The sequence below is a fragment of the Sycon ciliatum genome, chromosome 2 (genome assembly GCF_964019385.1).
Source record: "Sycon ciliatum chromosome 2, ocSycCili1.1, whole genome shotgun sequence".
In the NCBI taxonomy this organism is placed as follows: Eukaryota; Metazoa; Porifera; class Calcarea; order Leucosolenida; family Sycettidae; genus Sycon; species Sycon ciliatum.
In genome coordinates, this window is record NC_088644.1 from 9,260,898 (window position 1) to 9,277,610 (window position 16,713).

The 16,713-nt window shown below is 45.3% G+C and overlaps 2 protein-coding genes and 1 long non-coding RNA gene across 4 annotated transcripts; 2 read left to right on the plus strand and 1 right to left on the minus strand.

The window, feature by feature from the left end:
• Window positions 1–1,766: 1,766 nt before the first annotated feature.
• Window positions 1,767–6,142, minus strand: LOC135808551 (uncharacterized). Its single transcript, XR_010552091.1, has 2 exons — window positions 5,951–6,142; window positions 1,767–2,648 (listed from the first exon to the last, which is right to left on the minus strand). It is a non-coding gene; the product is annotated as an uncharacterized LOC135808551 (long non-coding RNA).
• A 297-nt stretch (window positions 6,143–6,439) lies between these two features.
• On the plus strand, window positions 6,440–11,055 carry LOC135808552 (uncharacterized). 2 transcript variants are annotated; one of them, XM_065321760.1, is made up of 6 exons: window positions 6,440–6,894; window positions 7,964–8,089; window positions 8,913–9,000; window positions 9,190–9,269; window positions 9,853–10,084; window positions 10,353–11,055. In XM_065321760.1, the coding sequence occupies exons 1-6, from the start codon at window positions 6,576–6,578 to the stop codon at window positions 10,390–10,392; spliced, it is 885 nt and encodes a 294-aa protein (XP_065177832.1). In that variant the 5' UTR covers window positions 6,440–6,575; the 3' UTR covers window positions 10,393–11,055. The 2 variants fall into 2 exon arrangements, with proteins under 2 accessions (XP_065177832.1, XP_065177833.1); XM_065321761.1 differs by having other exon boundaries at window positions 6,441–6,894; window positions 7,967–8,089.
• Window positions 11,056–13,092: 2,037 nt separating this feature from the next.
• On the plus strand, window positions 13,093–15,886 carry LOC135808553 (uncharacterized). Its single transcript, XM_065321762.1, has 2 exons — window positions 13,093–13,271; window positions 15,132–15,886. The coding sequence occupies exons 1-2, from the start codon at window positions 13,222–13,224 to the stop codon at window positions 15,463–15,465; spliced, it is 384 nt and encodes a 127-aa protein (XP_065177834.1). The 5' UTR covers window positions 13,093–13,221; the 3' UTR covers window positions 15,466–15,886.
• Window positions 15,887–16,713: the final 827 nt, after the last annotated feature.

A 16,713-nucleotide genomic window follows, 5' to 3' on the forward strand; every position in this document is an offset into this window, starting at 1 on the left:
AAGGTTTCTTGCAAAAGAAAAACGGCAATCATCAGGCAACGGCTGTGTACAATGGACTACCATCGTAAACAGTACACTGCCCGTGCAGATTATACACAAAGTCAGTCCAAACGTTGGCAATTAGCTGCCTGTTGTATGCACCACACCACACGGCAAACATACATGACAACTACATCACGGTACGTAAGAAAGAGAAAGAAGTCCGGTTGGAATTTGTCACGTACACGTACATTTCAAGTTTTCTCCAAAGCCTAACTTACTAGTTGCATTTCAAATGGAGGGTCCCAAGGAACAAAAGAGATAAGACATTTACTTTTCGAAGTAGAAAAAAGAGAGAAAATACTGAACGCCAATAAGCTCAGTGAGTTGGTGGACAAGCCATTGGTTAGCCACGCTCATCGTATTCAAAAAAAGTATTCTTTCTAGACCAAAGAGTGGTATATTTGATTAATAAAGATACCCAATAGAAATATTTACGATACTTTTCCAAACGTTTCGGTGTCTGAACAACATCGTCAGTGGATTTTTATCCATGGACGATGTTGTTCAGAACAACGAAACGTCTGGAAAAGTATCGTAAATATTTCTATCTTTATTAATCAAATATACTACTCTTTGGTCTAGAAAGAATACGTTTTTGATAATAAGCTCAGTGCACAATGACTTCGACCCCGTGCATTTTCATCATCCACCAAATTCATTGCACGGCTACGTTTAGACTCATAGAAATTTAGAGCAATACAATGAGCACAGGCCCCATACAAAGTCAATACCCCCTCGTCACGAAAATACATCTTGACCTGCCGCGCGCAGTGCTATGACAAGTACATTATTATTATGTACCTCTCCGTGCTTTTTTTGCTGGCGTTTGCACCCTGATAGCTTCTGGCTACTACAGTCGACCTACCCAATATAACGATATTTGCGTCAGACCAAGAAATATTGTTATAAGGGTTAAGGGTTATAAGGGTAATACTGTTATAACTTTTATAAGGGTAACTGGTTCATTTCATACACATACATCATAATGCATGGATTTTGTTCATTTTTTACGACTTTTCATAGCATAAAAACTGCCATACATGCCCATTACGTACACAGCAAGGTGCCCACGTCCACTAGCACTGGTGGCCCCATTAAGCATTTCGTCATGTCCCTGCGACTTATCAAGTGAAGCTTGGCCTACCTGGATAGTGTGATCTACATATTCCCTGCTAGATATTGTTATAAAATGGAAAATGTCGATAGGTCAGCCCATTTTATAATATTATTATAGTTATAGGGGTAATATCGTTATAGCAATATTGTTATAGAGGTAAGGCATTGTATACAAAAGTCAATGGAGTGATTTGGTTTGACAGAAAAATATCGTTATAAGGGTAATATCGTTATAGGGGTTATTGTTATAAGGTAGGTCGACTGTACTAGTACTAGTATCTTGTAAACAGATTTAAAAAAACACTCCATCTCAATTGCACTTGGTAGCCGCTTTTTATGTGCTTAAAGGCCATCTCTGGTCTCTTCAGTGTACTTTGCAAAATGCATTTCGTAGCAGAAGAAAAGACAGGGCCCTGAGGGCTAGGGGTGCCCTGGGTTCACAATTTTATCCAACCAAACCAGGCGCGTGCGCCGGTGCCCTTCAAGGGGGGCCTCCCCCGGGATAATTTTCAAAAAATGAAGCAAAATCCTGCATTTTGAGCGAAAAAGGGGGGTTCCGGGCACCCATACGGGGCACGCGCCTGCAAACTAGAGTGCAAAACGTGTGCTCAGATGAAGATAAAGACCTATTGAAAATACTCTTTGTGCTGAGACAAAAAAAATGTGGTACGGCAACACCAGCTTGCAAGAATTCCTAGAGTGAGGAGATGCTATTTAAGCATCGTCATCAGCGGCAGGTTGCACACGTATAATTAATGGAAGCACTGTTAATTTAAAAAAAACTATCCTAAGTCGAAAATGTACTAGAATATCAAAGGAATTTGGCTGAAAATACTTCATAGTAATGCAGCTAAGCATGCAACATGTTTATTTACAACAGGATTTGCTTCACGACCATCGACCACTATCAATTATTATGGTAGAGAGCATTGCCATACTCGTGATTATGATGATCACTGGTGAACCTCTACAATTAACCATGCACCTGACATATTATCTGGCTGCAAGTCTGAACGCATCCGGTAAATCAGGTCAAGTCTTTTCGCCTATATGGACATACAATCATGAAGATCAAAAGTACAATGCCGCACAGAGCACTGTACAGGAGTAGCACCCTAGGCACAAACCATCATCAAGATGGTGACTGGCGTGGTACTCCTCAAAGGCCTAAGTGACGTCGGCATTGTCTTGCTCTCCCCTTATCTTCGATCATGATTTGCTCTATTGCTCCACACAGCTTCTCCAAAGTCGCATTGCCGTCTCTATCCATCCAAACCTTTAACATCTCTGTAAGGAACACAGCATCTGTCAGCTGCCGTGAGCGAGGAAGTCGGTTCTCGACGAGGATGTTTGCACGTCCACCGGAAACGATGAATGGCGAGATGAGATACTCAGAGACCAGGCGCATCTCAGCCCCGTCAATGAGCTCCATCAGGCAGTCTTGCAGTCTCATCAGATCTCGCTGCGACCATAGTGCCAGCTTCTTATCCCTATCACCAGAGAAAGAAAGGCACATCACAAGGGGTTGAGTGTGTTTTACTGGCTTCTTGAGTTACTCGGGTCTACCACGGATTGCCGAAAACCAGTTCACAGAATGACAGTTCACAGAACGACAGTTCACAGAACGACAGTTCACCGAACGACTCTACCTCGAACGATGATTCACAGTACAGTCAACTTCGCTTATGACGACACTCGGCGGGGCATCAGAAAAGTGTCCTTATTCGCGATGTCTTGTTGTACCCGAAGTCTCATTATACGTGTCACAGTTGGATGGGACTTTGCTCTGGGCATGAAAATTATGTCGTTATTCGCGAATTGTCGTTATATCCGCAGTCGTTATAAGCGAAGTTGACTGCACGTCATTTCACCGAAATTCATGCCTCACCGCAGAGACAACTCACCGAAATCACATCCCCACAGAGGTCCCCACACCGAAAGACATTTCACATATGTCTCTTTGACCGTATGACCCGTTCACAGAATAGAACCCAGTCACGAACAACACCTTTGGTGCTCACAATTTTATGTCATCATCATTGGATATTGCACGCAAAAAATGGAAAAAATAAAGAAACAAACCAATTCAACGTTGAAGTTTAGTTCAACATGCATATAATTTTAATACCGAAAAGTTCTGCCGGTCTCCGATTCTCGAGGATCGACAAATAAGGCCAAATTATGTGCATTTCCTGAGAATTTTCCTCTTAGGAACCCGGCTTCGGTTTGAATGGGGAAAGTAGTTATGAAGTTGCATAACCGTTGGTCGATTCGAGAATAGCGCTGTCGCGGCTTTGGTCCAGTATTCCCCGCAACCAGTTGTTCCAGCTTTCAGAGCATGCCCCGCTCCTCCTTTACCAGACTGTCGATGCATGTCCAGATATTCGGGTGGGGACAATTGACGACTGACGCAAACCGACGACGCCAACAATTGCCAAGCCCCTTGAGGGTTGTTTGTGCGGTGCGTTCCAGCTGTTGTCCAGTCACTGACATTCCACCGATCATGTAGAAAGCGTGGTGTTCATCTACCACTATAAGCCCTTAGTGTTTCGATGCAGTACGTTTCAAAATAGGTCAATACATCTTTCGCTTCAGGAGAGAAGTTTTTACGAGATGCTCAAAGCAGTTGACTACTTGATCCAAGGGTGCGATCGCGAGCGCAGCAATGGACTTGAGCTTCAGCTCAAACTCAGTGTCTTGACAGTTGCGATTTGCAAGACCTGCAGCTTGGATGTGCCAGAAATATATTTTGCAACAGGTGAAAATTAATTTTATTATTATTATTATTGCAAATAACGCTGAGCAATTACACGAATGTATAAAGACCAGCATTTGCTTCCGGGAAGGATTCACAAAAATAAGATAAAAACACCGAGAATAGCATCCATGAATTTCAACATGTGGAAATTTCAGCCAAAGACAGCTAAACTTTGCACATTTTTCGATGTACATGTGCGTGAGGGAAATAGTGCCAATTTCGGTGAAAGGATCGTTCGGTGTGGTGTAAAATTCTGCGAAATGACGTTCGATGTGATGGCTCACTGTGAACCTGGTTTCGGTGAGACAGGTTTTCGGTGAATTGGTCTGTCGGTGTAGAATGCATTCTGCGAACCGTCTTTCGGTGTCACGTCGTTCGGTGAACTGTCGTTCGGTGAAGTTGTTTTCGAGGAACAGTCGGTATCCCACACTACGGGTGGTGCAGTTAATCCGTTGTGTCCATTATCCGAACACAGCACGATAGGTCCAACACTCATTTTGGAATTTTTAATCTACAAGGGCAACCACTGAACACGAAGTGAACATTTTCTTGTTATATTTTACCTCTGTTAGCATGGAACTCTTGACACACACCCTGGTCGGCAGTTTCAAAGTAAAGGGAAGAAAAGATTGCACATTCCCGTTACCGCCCGCTACAAATATTTGCCGAGACGCGCAACCAGCTTAGGAAGTTTCGCACGTGCCAGCCAGTTTTTTTGTTGACGTCACATTATTCAAAACCGTTGACGCATGTAGCGCAACGCATATGCTGGAAGGCGACAACTTGTTCTCCAGCTACTGTAGCTTTTTACCACGCTCACAGTGCAAGTTTATGGAAACCTTGCCAAGTTCACGATGCCACAGACTCGCAGTGCATGTCTCGTACGGTATTGCTCATGCTCTGCACAAAAGCCTCAATGTGACGTCAACAAAAATGGCACCGTGGGCCCAGCCAAGCGGAGTTGCACACTCTTGAGGTTTGTGCACTCTTGTTGCTATGCGGCACAAATCCCAAACACCTAACATTTCAGAGGTTATTATTTCTCGCGTAACATTTTTTTCCTCTTGCAAATATGGCGTGATGTTTTTTCTTCTTTTGTTCTTTTTTGCTGACTTCTTCAGTTAATTTTTTAGTCTCACCAGTATCCCCGCCCTCCCACCCTTCATGTCTATACACCTCCCCCCCCCCCCCCCCCCCCGGTTTCTATCTTTGCTGTGGATATGATGTGCCAGGCTGTGCCTTGCACCGCGATGCAGTGTTGCCACTTGGGGCTGTACACTCGGTTTTTCCCTCATTCATGCGCACGTCGGCGCGAGGGATATTCCCAGCTGGCTCAGTCCAGATAAATTTATCTGACGGTCCCAAGCGGTGTTTATCCTGGCCTATTTCTGTTAGCCAAGTGTATTCATTCTTTACTCCTGGGGCCCTGTTCCCTTATTGTTGCTCCTAGTGTTTGTCTGCAATCCCGTTCACATTTGGCTGCGGCCTACTACCCCTCACGTTGTGTGCTCCTGCCTCCGCTATCTGTGTCTAGTTGTATGCCGGTGTATGTGGAGTGAGAAGCATAGGTGAACTATCTTATCATCAGATGTCAGTTTGTATACTCTCGTGAGTCTCAAAATTGCTTGTGCAGTTGGAACGCGTCCCTGTGTTCCGTGATCAATAACTAGTTAGTATCGTGACGTTTCTGACCCATTTTACCAGCCGGATCGCAAATATTTTTATTACTATTTATTTTACATCGGAAGCTCAACAATGCAGCTGCACAAGTATAAAGAGGCCGATGGGACCACAAATAAAAATACTATTTATCCATAAGTGCGCATCTCCAATATTAAAACAGTCTCCAATAGTAGTACAGATCTGACCCCTTCTAAACTTAACAAATGTACTGTTCTAGTTGGGACAGCAGTCAGTACGGTAATTTATGCTGTGCGCTCGCTACTCCGCACCAGCTTCCCAGTCTCACACTAGCCAACCTGGTAAGAGATCCAATGCCAATGGCCCATCAACACAAACACCGTGCAAACTTACGCATCGAAGCGAGGATTCTGACCGCCTCTAGCACCGCTCATCTCGAGTTAGCCAGCCAGTTAGTGGAGTTTAAACAAAAGACACAGTTACACGGCAACGTCCAACAACGATCAACGAACACAAACTCAGTAGATCTACCATTCAACAGGTCTATTTCAGATACTAATATTACTAATAATAGTCTATGTTTGGTCATGCACGGTCCGTTATTATAAAAATCCCGAAGTTTTGTCGAGAGGGGAAATTATTTTTTGAAATGAGGCGTCGATCGAGGTCTTTCATGCATGAGATGCATGCATGCACTCGCGCGCGCGCTGGACATCGATCGACATGACATGAATCGGCGCGGTGTCAATAATTTTCGCATTATTTTCAAGCGCGGGGTCGGGAGTCTTTTACACAAACTGCAAATAATTAAAGTCTACTTCTTGACTTCAGTCTGTTCAGACTTTTAGTTCTAATTCTGGGGTAGTACTACTACTAGTACTACTACTAGTACTAGTAGGTGAGTAGAGGTGAAAGTAGCGCTAGCACCTACGCTACAGCTACGCCGGTTTTCTTGCTGCCTCGATACCCCTTGCTTTCCGTCCGAATCAAGCAAGGGTCCCTGCACTAGCCGCATGTCATGATGGCGTCTGGAAATGAAGCATGCAGAAAGCTGACTTTAGCGCGAGATGGTCTAATACAAGATCTCAGCCCTATTCTCTTTCTCGACCAACTGGTACATCGAGAAGTAGTGGTGCCAGGCGCAGCCGTGGACAGGACACACGCTGCAATGAAAAATCTGGGCAGAACGGACGCTGCACGTGTGTTACTTGAATACCTTGAACGTAAAGTCGCTGCGGACGCGAGCGTTCTGGACAAGCTCATCGATTCCCTTAAAGAATCGAATCAAAAGCACTTAGCCGAACTGCTCAGAAGACCTGTCCCACCTCCTGTGCAAGGTAAGGTGCACTCAGATCTCTCCGGAACCGCGTACCATAACGGGCACCGCTCATAAATTTTAGAAATTTAATGTCAGTAACCACATACATGATTGGGTAATCATGGGTACGTTTCAATGGGGAAGAGCCAGAGATCTCGCATATGACACTAACTAACTTACTTCGAGGTCTGAATAAAAGAGATGTGCGTGTACTGTAATGTGTATTCATCCACACTGGCTACGACTGTTGCCTGTTATCACAGCGGAAATACCATAATGTTATGGTGCCCAATGCTGTGGACAGCAAGCTGTTTCAGCCATAAAGGCCTCATCAGTACAGCTACGAGCTTTTTAAAAGCAAGTCGAGCTACCAGCCATGGTGCAAAGGAGGCATCACAGACATTAAGATAGCTCGTCCATCTAGCGCCAGAGTGCTCTACCTACTAAAAGAAGCGGGCAATGCGTAATGCAGCAGCACTAGAGCAGCCTACCGAGAGTGCTCAAGAAGACAAATGTCGAGGAGCGCAATACTGTAAAATGATGGTAAAAATATCTATCTATCTATGCACACATTAAAGCTGTGCTGCTTTGAGGTGTGCATAGAGCTATGTATTCAGCTGTACTCTTATGTCCTGATCACGGCAAGTTGTACAGGACACCGCATTCCTGTGACGACGTCACTGAGACTGGCCAGAGATGCATGCATGACGTTGCATGTACACATTGATTGTAGAAATGGCCGGTTGCGGAGTCCGTTCGGTTGAGGAACAGCTTTGCCCGGTGTTCTCAGGTCGAGTATAAATCTAAACTCACCTAACAAAGCATGTCACACCGTGGCACACGCTTAATTGTTCTTCCCGTCAGGGGATTTCCAGGATGCCCAAGATGATGACAATTGTCCCCGGGAAACTAAAGTTATGTCCGATTCAAGGGAAAAATTTGAGGGCACAATTCTCCACATACATTGAATTTAGTCCACAAAGGGTTAAACCAGTACTGTAGCATAATATACATATACTGCTGCATTGAAGTGTCTGTATGGTACTATGGTGTGCATATCACCTTTTCCTTCTTCTCTGCATAACCAGCAGCCGGGGCAACGCCAGGAAATGATACCACATTCACCGCAGTGCAACCTACAGGCATTAATGAGCTTGACAGCTGCCCGCCCAAGGATATAGCTGCCGGAAGTGAACTGTACGATCTTAGTAAAGGTGTGTACGTGTGTGTACGTGTATATATATGTGGTGGGTGTATGCATGTGTGTATGTTCGTGCATGTGTGTTTGTGCGTGCATGTGTGTTTGTGCATGCATGTGTACTTGAGTGTGAATGGGTGAGTGAGACAGATACCATCGGCGCACTTGCTATGCACCTTGTCCTTACTCCCCTACTGTGGTTTTGTGAGCTTATATGTGGGATCTCATTAAGTTCGAGTCCTGGTGGTGACCAGGGGCGTGCTCAGCCCCCCCCCCCCCAACTAGGGGGGAGCCGAGGGGAGCCCCCCCGGCAATTTTCTACAATTTCTTTGCAACCTTTCTTGAATTTTAGAGCATATTTGCATACATTACAATTGCAATTACCCAGATTGAAAATTTTTGGGGGGTGCACGTGCCCCCCGTGCCCATCGCCGAGCACGCGCCTGGTGACAGTCAATTTTTTCTTCAGACTTTTCCCGTTTGTGTCTTTCCCTCAAACCAATGAATATCATAAAGTCCACCTGGAAATAATTCTTTTTTTTTGGGGGGGGGGGGTGTCGGCCTTCGGGAAGTTCACTAGTCGGGTGAGTCTTCTTTCAGGAGTATTTCTGAATCTCTTCTCTTCTCTCCTAGGTAGACGCACGTGTCGCGCTTCTGGTACTGCACGGATACTGCCAACTGCGTTTCCTAAAGCTGTCTTGCAAACTCCTGTCCCCCCCCCCCCCACACATATACTGGCAAAGCACCTGCAGACAACTTGTTGTCTGTGGATCTGGATGTGTCTTTGCGGTACTAAGCAATCAAGTATGGCGTTGCTATCTTGACTCCTCTTCATGCAGAGTCGCTTCAGGATAAGAGCGATCATGCAGACTCTTCCGAATGTGTACCGTCAGGAGTGGATGTGCTTCGCCGAGGTCGTCCAAACATGTAAGTCTAGTTTGAAGTATATCTGTGCATAGCATAGTAGATGTAATGTTTTCACAGTTATTGGGGACCTGAACTACTCTGCCAATCGCTCCGTGGCAGTGATGGTCACTGCTTGGTACTCAACAGTCTAGAGATGGACGGATCAAGTGCTCTTTTTGCTCACTGGCGTGTATTTTGTTTGGAATGCAGGGAGATGGAGTTGACGTGGCTTCTTGATGTGGAGGAGTTTGGTAGATCCATAGAGAAACATTTATCCTCAGCTAGCTGTGGTAAGACATGCATTTTCGGCAGCTGCATTCCAAAGTCCCAACCTATGCTTCAGTTACTAATGCATCTGTAAATTTCCTCTGAATGTCCTGATATACCAAATGGAAATATTGCAGTCAGTTACCCTACATTTGAAACGTCTTTGCAATACGATTATCGGGTGCTTGTTTTTGTATTGCAAAACACATTTCTACTTGAATAAATTCGAGTAACACACATGATGACCTACAATGTAAGTAAAAAGAAAGTATAGAGAGGGCCCCTGGGCTTTCAAGCCCTCTCGTTCTGTCTTTTGGCCAAAGGAAGAAATGAGACCATACAGCAAAGCAACAATTCCTGTGTTTCTGGCAAAGTGAAAAAGAATGTTCCAACCAACCTGCGGGCCTGTTTAACAGTAATGAAGCAGTTCTTGAAATGTATGAATGTGATGTAACCATCCAATACTGTCGTCGAAGACTTTATTCGTACTTGCATATCCGACCTAACGTCTCGGTGTCCGTTTGTCTCTCTGTGTGGCTGTACACTTGTTTCTTTGGCTAATTCGTGAATGTGCCTGTGTATGTTGTCTTGCTGTGCACCTTGCAGAGGATTTAGCACGTCATGCTGTGAAGGCGGTCGACGATCCGGTGCATAATTTTCGCAACATTGTGACAAGATGGATTCGGGACAACGAGAAGGGCAGGGCTGAACTCGACAACGTTCCTGGTGTTCTCGCGTACTACATGACTAGCAAGTCCAAACCTACCTGCCAACATCTTCTAAACATCATCGAGAAGATCAATCCAGGCATTGCACCCAAAGTCAAAGTCATTATCAAGTAAGTTAGTTCAGATCACACGTGGCATGGAATGCCGATGTATCCACTGATGCTGTGTTCCTACAGTGGCATATCCAGATATGTGAAATGACTGCCAAAGATTGAAGTCAGTTAGCAAGGCGAAGGTTGAGTGGTCTTGTCCAGCACTTTCCACCACTTCCATGGTCCTCCACGTGATGGATATCCTGTGCACAACATCATGTGGATATGTTGGGGATGTTTGCGTGACAGAGTATTTCCACTGTTTCATTCTTTCTTTTCTGTCCAGCTCTGCAAAATTCGACCGATCAATGCTAACCCAGTGTTGAGAGTTTAGTTGAGAGCCATTTCTTCGATGGATGAAGTCATTGAAGGTTTAGTTGTGGACCTTCCGATGTTGGCAAGGGAAGAGAGACAGAGACTTGGAGAGAAATAGAAGCAGATAGTAAGAGAGAGAGAGAGACAGAGAGAGAGAGAAAGAGAAAGAGAGAGAGAGAGAGAGAGAGAGAGAGAGAGAGAGAGAGAGAGAGAGGGGCAGGCACTCGAGTGCACCTACGTTTTCCCACTCACCTAGCACAGCATGAGTGCTGCACGACTTGCCTGCCAAATCTGCCGTATCTATTCACGGTATAAACTATTAAGGACGTCGAAACCTTCCGTTCTATTAATTGTTCTATGGCTTAGCGCAAAAATTAAGATATCACCAGGCCAATTATCGCCAGTGCTGGGGCCATTATCATCAATATAATTTTAATTTTCATAAGAGCGATGCCGACATTAGCTAATTAGTAGTTGTGGCATTAGTACGAAGTATTAGCAGTGCATGTTGATTCGATGATATCTAGTTTGGCTTGCAATCGAAAGAGATGGAATGGACCACATAGACGTCCTTGCCACTCGTAATTTCTCTTCCTAGCACTTGAAAGGAACTGTGAAATTAACATGCTGCTGGAATATTTACTTATGTATAGTGCACAATCTTTCAAGCTTGATATCCCGCGTGTATGTGTGCATGCGTGTGGGATACGGGAAAATCTTAAAATGCACCGTGCATTGGCTGAGCTGTCCAAATGGGGGTGACCCCGGTCTGCCGACGGTGCTCCCCTCGTGTGGTATTCGCTCTGCACGCGGCATGATCTCTTCTATGCTGTACTAATAAAGTTGACCTGGTAATCGAGGGAAGCATGGATGCAGCTTTGACTATTTTGTGGTGGGTCTGATCTACTCACTTCCCACCGCTAAGGGGCTGCATCTGCGTCTTGATCCATACAGGGTGGTCGCATTCCTATGGATGCGGAAAACTCGGCTGGAACCGTGATTTTTTGGTTATTCATCATGGCATCTTTCTAATAAACTAACTATGTGTGGCACCTACACGGACCACAATTCTTGTAGGTTTGTCATTCCTACTTGAAGTAGCTTGTAGCATGTTTCTATTCTTATTGGCGTAAATCGTTCTCCTCTCCCTGGTGTAGAGTTTTAGCCACAAGCAGCATAGATATCAAGAGTTTGTTGGATGTGCTAAAACGATGTGATTCAGCTGCTGCGGATATCGACATGCCGCACTGGCTACCCGTATGAAGGTCACTGTTTTTTAATGAACACACAAGAGATGAAGAAGTCTCACATGACACTGTGTTACCGGTGAACAGGTGAAAGCTAGACTGATTTATTTTATTTTTATTTATCGTCTCCACTTCATGGGGTCGTTTTCTGCACTTGTGCCAGTGGTTGTGAGACTTGCCCACTCACCCCCACCGTTAGGCGCTGCATCTGTCGCTAGGGTTTATCGGGTGTTAGCGGCCGTCGTGAGTTCCCTTCGGGAACGGATCATGTGACGATAATTTCCTTCTTTTTTTTTACTTCATGGCACATAATAATACATAGCCAATACAAGAAAGGGAGGGTGAATCCAACCACGGAAAACAGCTTTAATGCAGCAAAGGCTTGATCTGGGAACTGTGACGGTCTTTGTAAACAAGCTACATCATGTAGCTGTAGGCATGTCATGAACAGTGAATCAAAGATAATAGTAGTGTAATTTTGATGTGTTCAACTGATTGTCTACACACATGCACAAGTCACAGAGCACCATACACCACGCATTTTTGTTGTTTTTAGAAACTAGTGATAAACGTAAAGTTCACACATTCGCGTTACCACCGGCTTTGCAATTGTGTTGAAGAACACAACCAGCTTAGGAAGTTTCGCTTGTGTCAGGCCACCGCCATGTCTGGTATACCAAGGTGGCAGACGCTAGTGATAGTGTCATATTACTCCGGCATGAGATAACTGTAAAAAAATGTCTTTCGTGCGATAAGCGCGATGCGCCATGTCCATTATTATTATTATACAGTCGACTGCGGATATAACGACAATTCGCGAATAACGACAGAGTTTCCATGCCCAGAGCAAAGTCCATTCCACCTGTATACATTATTATTATAATGAGACTTCGGCCCGGGTACGTGTATAAGGACACTTCACGAATAAGGACACTTTTCTCATGCCCCGCGAGTGTCGTTATACTGTATACGCAAAGTAACACAGTAGTTGACTGTACATGTGCATATGGTACATGAGCCATGACAGTACACAAGGAGGTACGTGCAGACTCAGTCATCATGGTCATAATAATATTTACTGCATACAAAATTAATGTATGCATGCCACTGCCAGGACCGCCCAGGTCATGTACTGTACAGTGTACTACTATACTGAGTACTGTCTTTGTCAGTTTGTGATGTAGTGCTAGTGTTGTTCTTTTTAAAAATTAATTTCTAAAAAATTCAGCCGACTCAGTGCATGCAGTCTACGGAGTACTGTACTGTCTACAACTGTAGGAGACTCTACTACTCCGTAGTACTCGATCTAGTCTACAAGTACAAAGTAACTGTTAGTTACTTACAAGTAACTAGTTAGCCTCTACTGTACTGCTCAACCACCGGTGCACCTAGCTTTACGTCACCAAACATTTTTTCACAAAAGATGGCTTGTGCAAGCATACATAGCCATAATTATGCATGCACCAAGTCAGTTCTTGCCTTTGGTTTTGGCGTTGGGCCCGGTGGGAGGCGGTATGCTCTGACTCCGGCTTGGAGCGGGGTGACGAAGGAAGCCTTTAGTCTTCGCTGTCAACCTCCTCGGCCTAGTTCAGAATGAGCTATTACAGGACGCCCGGTGCTAGCGGAGGTCGCCGATTCGATACGTACGTAATTTCAGGACAATTTCCTGTATTATTTTATCGGACTGTTCAGTTTTGTGCTTTCCCTCACTGAAATACTGTAGTGAACAGCAAGCTACGTTCACTAGATATGGGGCGGTACAGGCATAGCCGTTCCGGCTCTACCGAGGGGCAGTTTGGGAACACCCAAGACGATTTAAGTTTGTTTCAACCAAACGTTTGTGACTCTTTGTGAATTGTGCAACAGACTAAACAATCCTCAAAAATAACTGTATGGCATCTACAAAGTACGATCATAGTACGGATGCAAGGCTGCAAGCTCACACGCGGTCATGCGCTCACACAAAAATCGATAATCGTGGCTTCGGAATTTTGTTGTAATCCAGGCACTTTTGTTGAACCGTCAAGTGTATACGAGTCGTGCAATCCACAATCTATTTGGAATCGATTGAGGTCATAGATATACATGAGAAGATAATTTTAAGAATACTATCAGTGTAGAACTGAAATTCTGCCTGTGCATGGGGCCTGACATCTTCACTAGAATCACTGCCTACTTTCATGCTATGCTGAGGCTGGCAGTACTGAGCCCTGTTGTGATAAGGAATGAGCAGTTGTGGGGTTCCATGATGTTACAAACAACAAATCACGACATGCCTAGGTTGCTGCTGCGTAAACACTGGCGTGTTGCAAAAAAACAGAACTGGTTCAGATGTGCAGCGCTATGGGCATGGGTGCGTCCACCCGAATTCCTTTGACAGATGAAGCTGCAGGAAGCCTCAGCCCTTCTTCAGATGTTGCAAAACGTTAGTACATGTCACGCAGTAACCTAGGAAGATGTTTTGGTTGAGCCGGGGGGGGGGGGGGGGGGGGCTTACTTTCAGGGACTGAATTGCTCGTATACTGGTGTACGATCATGTTGTACGTGAACCGGTATACCGGTGATCCTTCTACGGGGAGCTGTATTTGTTTATAACTTTACTGTACTTCACTCTACGTCATCATCGGATGTACATGTACGTGCACATGGACATTAACGGAGCAATCGTGAAGCCCGAGTACAGTACTCGAATCTGGACAGGAATAATGAAAGTGCTGTGGATGCATGTTGAACATGCAGAGAGATCGCATGCAGCTGAACCGCAGGACAAGCAGATCTGACTGACAGCCCAACGTCCAAAGTACCATCCAATCTTCACTCTCCGAGGGCCGAGAACTACTGCCTTGAAGATTTCTGCTGGAAAGTGATCTTCTCTGGAATGCTGCACCATATCTGTGGCACAGCAGTGAGAAGAACTGACTCTGACTAAAGAAAAGTACTCCTGCCTTTCAGATTTCGAAGGAAACTGCCCCCCCCCCCCCCAAAAAAGCTTCATCAGCAGCTACGAGCAAGAGACAGTCGGAGAGTACATAACCCGGGGGCTACTGATGTACTTTTGCTACGAGGAAAAAGCGACCCAGCGGTGATCTAAGTGACTGTGTTTCACGCAGGTGGTACGCGCATTTCTTGTAGATCTCATAGAGTCGACACTGCGTGGCCTGTACTCGTCTGACTGAATCCGGCACTGTATTCCATACCGGATCAGCTCTGACTACAATCGATCTGAGTGTATGTACTGGCTGGGCTGTGTGCATATATGCACTGGCTGGTCTCAGTGCTCCTCACTTGCGCTTGCACACATAACATGTTCATCGACTTTCAGCCCTACATCCGCCAACAGGTATTTGCCCCCTTCCAATCCTACGCCACTGTTGTGTGGGGATGTATCTACGTCGTGTCAAGAGTTATACTTTTGTATAGAGTGAGTAATCACACCTGTTTGACTCCTTGCCATGCTGTTGGCGTGTTGCGTGTTGTGTGTTTGCTCTCCTTTTTGTCTCCAGAAAGAAGAAACTTGCAATTTGGACGTCGTTGGAAATAATGCGGCTGTGCGATGACCTCAGGGAATGCTTCAATGGTGAGCAGATGCGCCTGATGAGTGATGTTCTTCTCCGTCCCTTTCTCAAGCACGGTGGAAATGCGAGCAATCTCGTGGAGGCTCGTATTGATCGGACAAGGCAATTGACCGATGAGCTATACCTGAACCATCTGATTCGTTTATGGATCGCCAAGGATGGGCATGCTACGTGCAAGAAGCTATATGATGCAATGGTGATCATCTTCCCCGAAGACGAGGTCAAGCAGTACCGGCGTCTTCTTGGCGTGGACACAGACTGATTCCCACTGCTGTTTAAGCTCACTACCCAGAGCTGTTGCCAGGATATTTCTTACAGAGTCTCCGAGGACTAAGCCATGTCCGGGGCCTGCTCTCCAGTGCCCGCTTATGCAGGACTGCACCTGCACCTTGTATACTTTACCTCAAAGTGCTTTCATCGGATACAAACCGAGCCTGAGACTACGTAACTTCAGACCGTGTTCTCTTGCGCCTTACTTACCGGCATGTACTGACAATATTTCTGGGCTTGATATCTTGTTTCAATTTAGGACTGACACCTTGACTTGCATCAAATGCATTGTTGATATATTATCTGTGATATTTATCTAGTCATGTGTGGCGAGAATTGCAAGCTGTTGTATATATTTTTAAGCGCTGGGACTGTCTTGATGAAGTGTGAGGCTAGACTAGTATAAGACTTAATGCCTGTAGTTGTGAACTGAATAGTGTCGAGTTGACTGCACAGCCCAGTGTTTGCTATGCAAGTGCCGTGCAGCGCTGGGCTTGGTCTAGTGACCATGGTGACGGCTTGGATAATCTCGACCCGTGTGTGTGTGGGGGGGGGGGGGGGGTTGAGCTGTCCAATGAACTGTACGTGTTTTCCAGTTTGATGTGGTTCTTCAGGAGCACATGTCTTTTTTTAAATACCAGGCCTTTCTGTGCCCTTCAGCAGAGCATGGTTCATAAGCCTATGCAAGTATTGTGTTGTCATCGGCAGGAAAGGCTATGGCTCCTTTATTACTATTATTACTATTATGATTTTCATTTGCCTCTCTGCATTTGAGTCAGGTATGGTATTACGAAACGCCAACAATTTACTATTCCACCCCTACCTTTTGCCCAGGTCGCTCACCAAGCCAGGGGAGAATAAAGTCTGGACCGTCAAAGCGAGGGAAGGGGGGGGGGGGGGAGATCACCTGACTGGTGTCTGGACATCCGATACAATCGCGTGTAATGAATCTTCGCTGTAATATAGCTAATAACTGGAGAGAATATCTTCTCTGGTTCATTCCTTTCTGCAGTTATACATTGATATTTGGCTACTACAGTAAGATCGGGCGCCGAAGAACGCAGGGGCTCGAGCGCAGCCTAGGAAAGTTCTTAAATTTTTGATTCTAGCCAGACCGTTCTTATTCCCACACGTGCGGCGAGTCGAGTGACGTCATGACGTTTGTCATGTACATGTACATGTACATGTACATGTAGTGCAATGTAGTACTTCTAAACTAGTGGGTGTCGTAAATAGGAGT

What these genes read in the sequence shown, in the direction of transcription:
- LOC135808552 (XM_065321760.1), top strand. Translation starts at nt 6,576, where the DNA reads ATGATGGCGTCTGGAAATGAAGCATGCAGAAAGCTGACTTTAGCGCGA. An exon ending in TGTCCCACCTCCTGTGCAAG is followed by an intron (nt 6,895 to 7,963) that starts GTAAGGTGCACT and finishes CTGCATAACCAG; the next exon opens with CAGCCGGGGCAACGCCAGGA. An exon ending in AAAGTCAAAGTCATTATCAA is followed by an intron (nt 10,085 to 10,352) that starts GTAAGTTAGTTC and finishes TTTTCTGTCCAG; the next exon opens with CTCTGCAAAATTCGACCGAT.
- LOC135808553 (XM_065321762.1), top strand. Translation starts at nt 13,222, where the DNA reads ATGAGCTATTACAGGACGCCCGGTGCTAGCGGAGGTCGCCGATTCGAT. An exon ending in GGAGGTCGCCGATTCGATAC is followed by an intron (nt 13,272 to 15,131) that starts GTACGTAATTTC and finishes TTTTGTCTCCAG; the next exon opens with AAAGAAGAAACTTGCAATTT.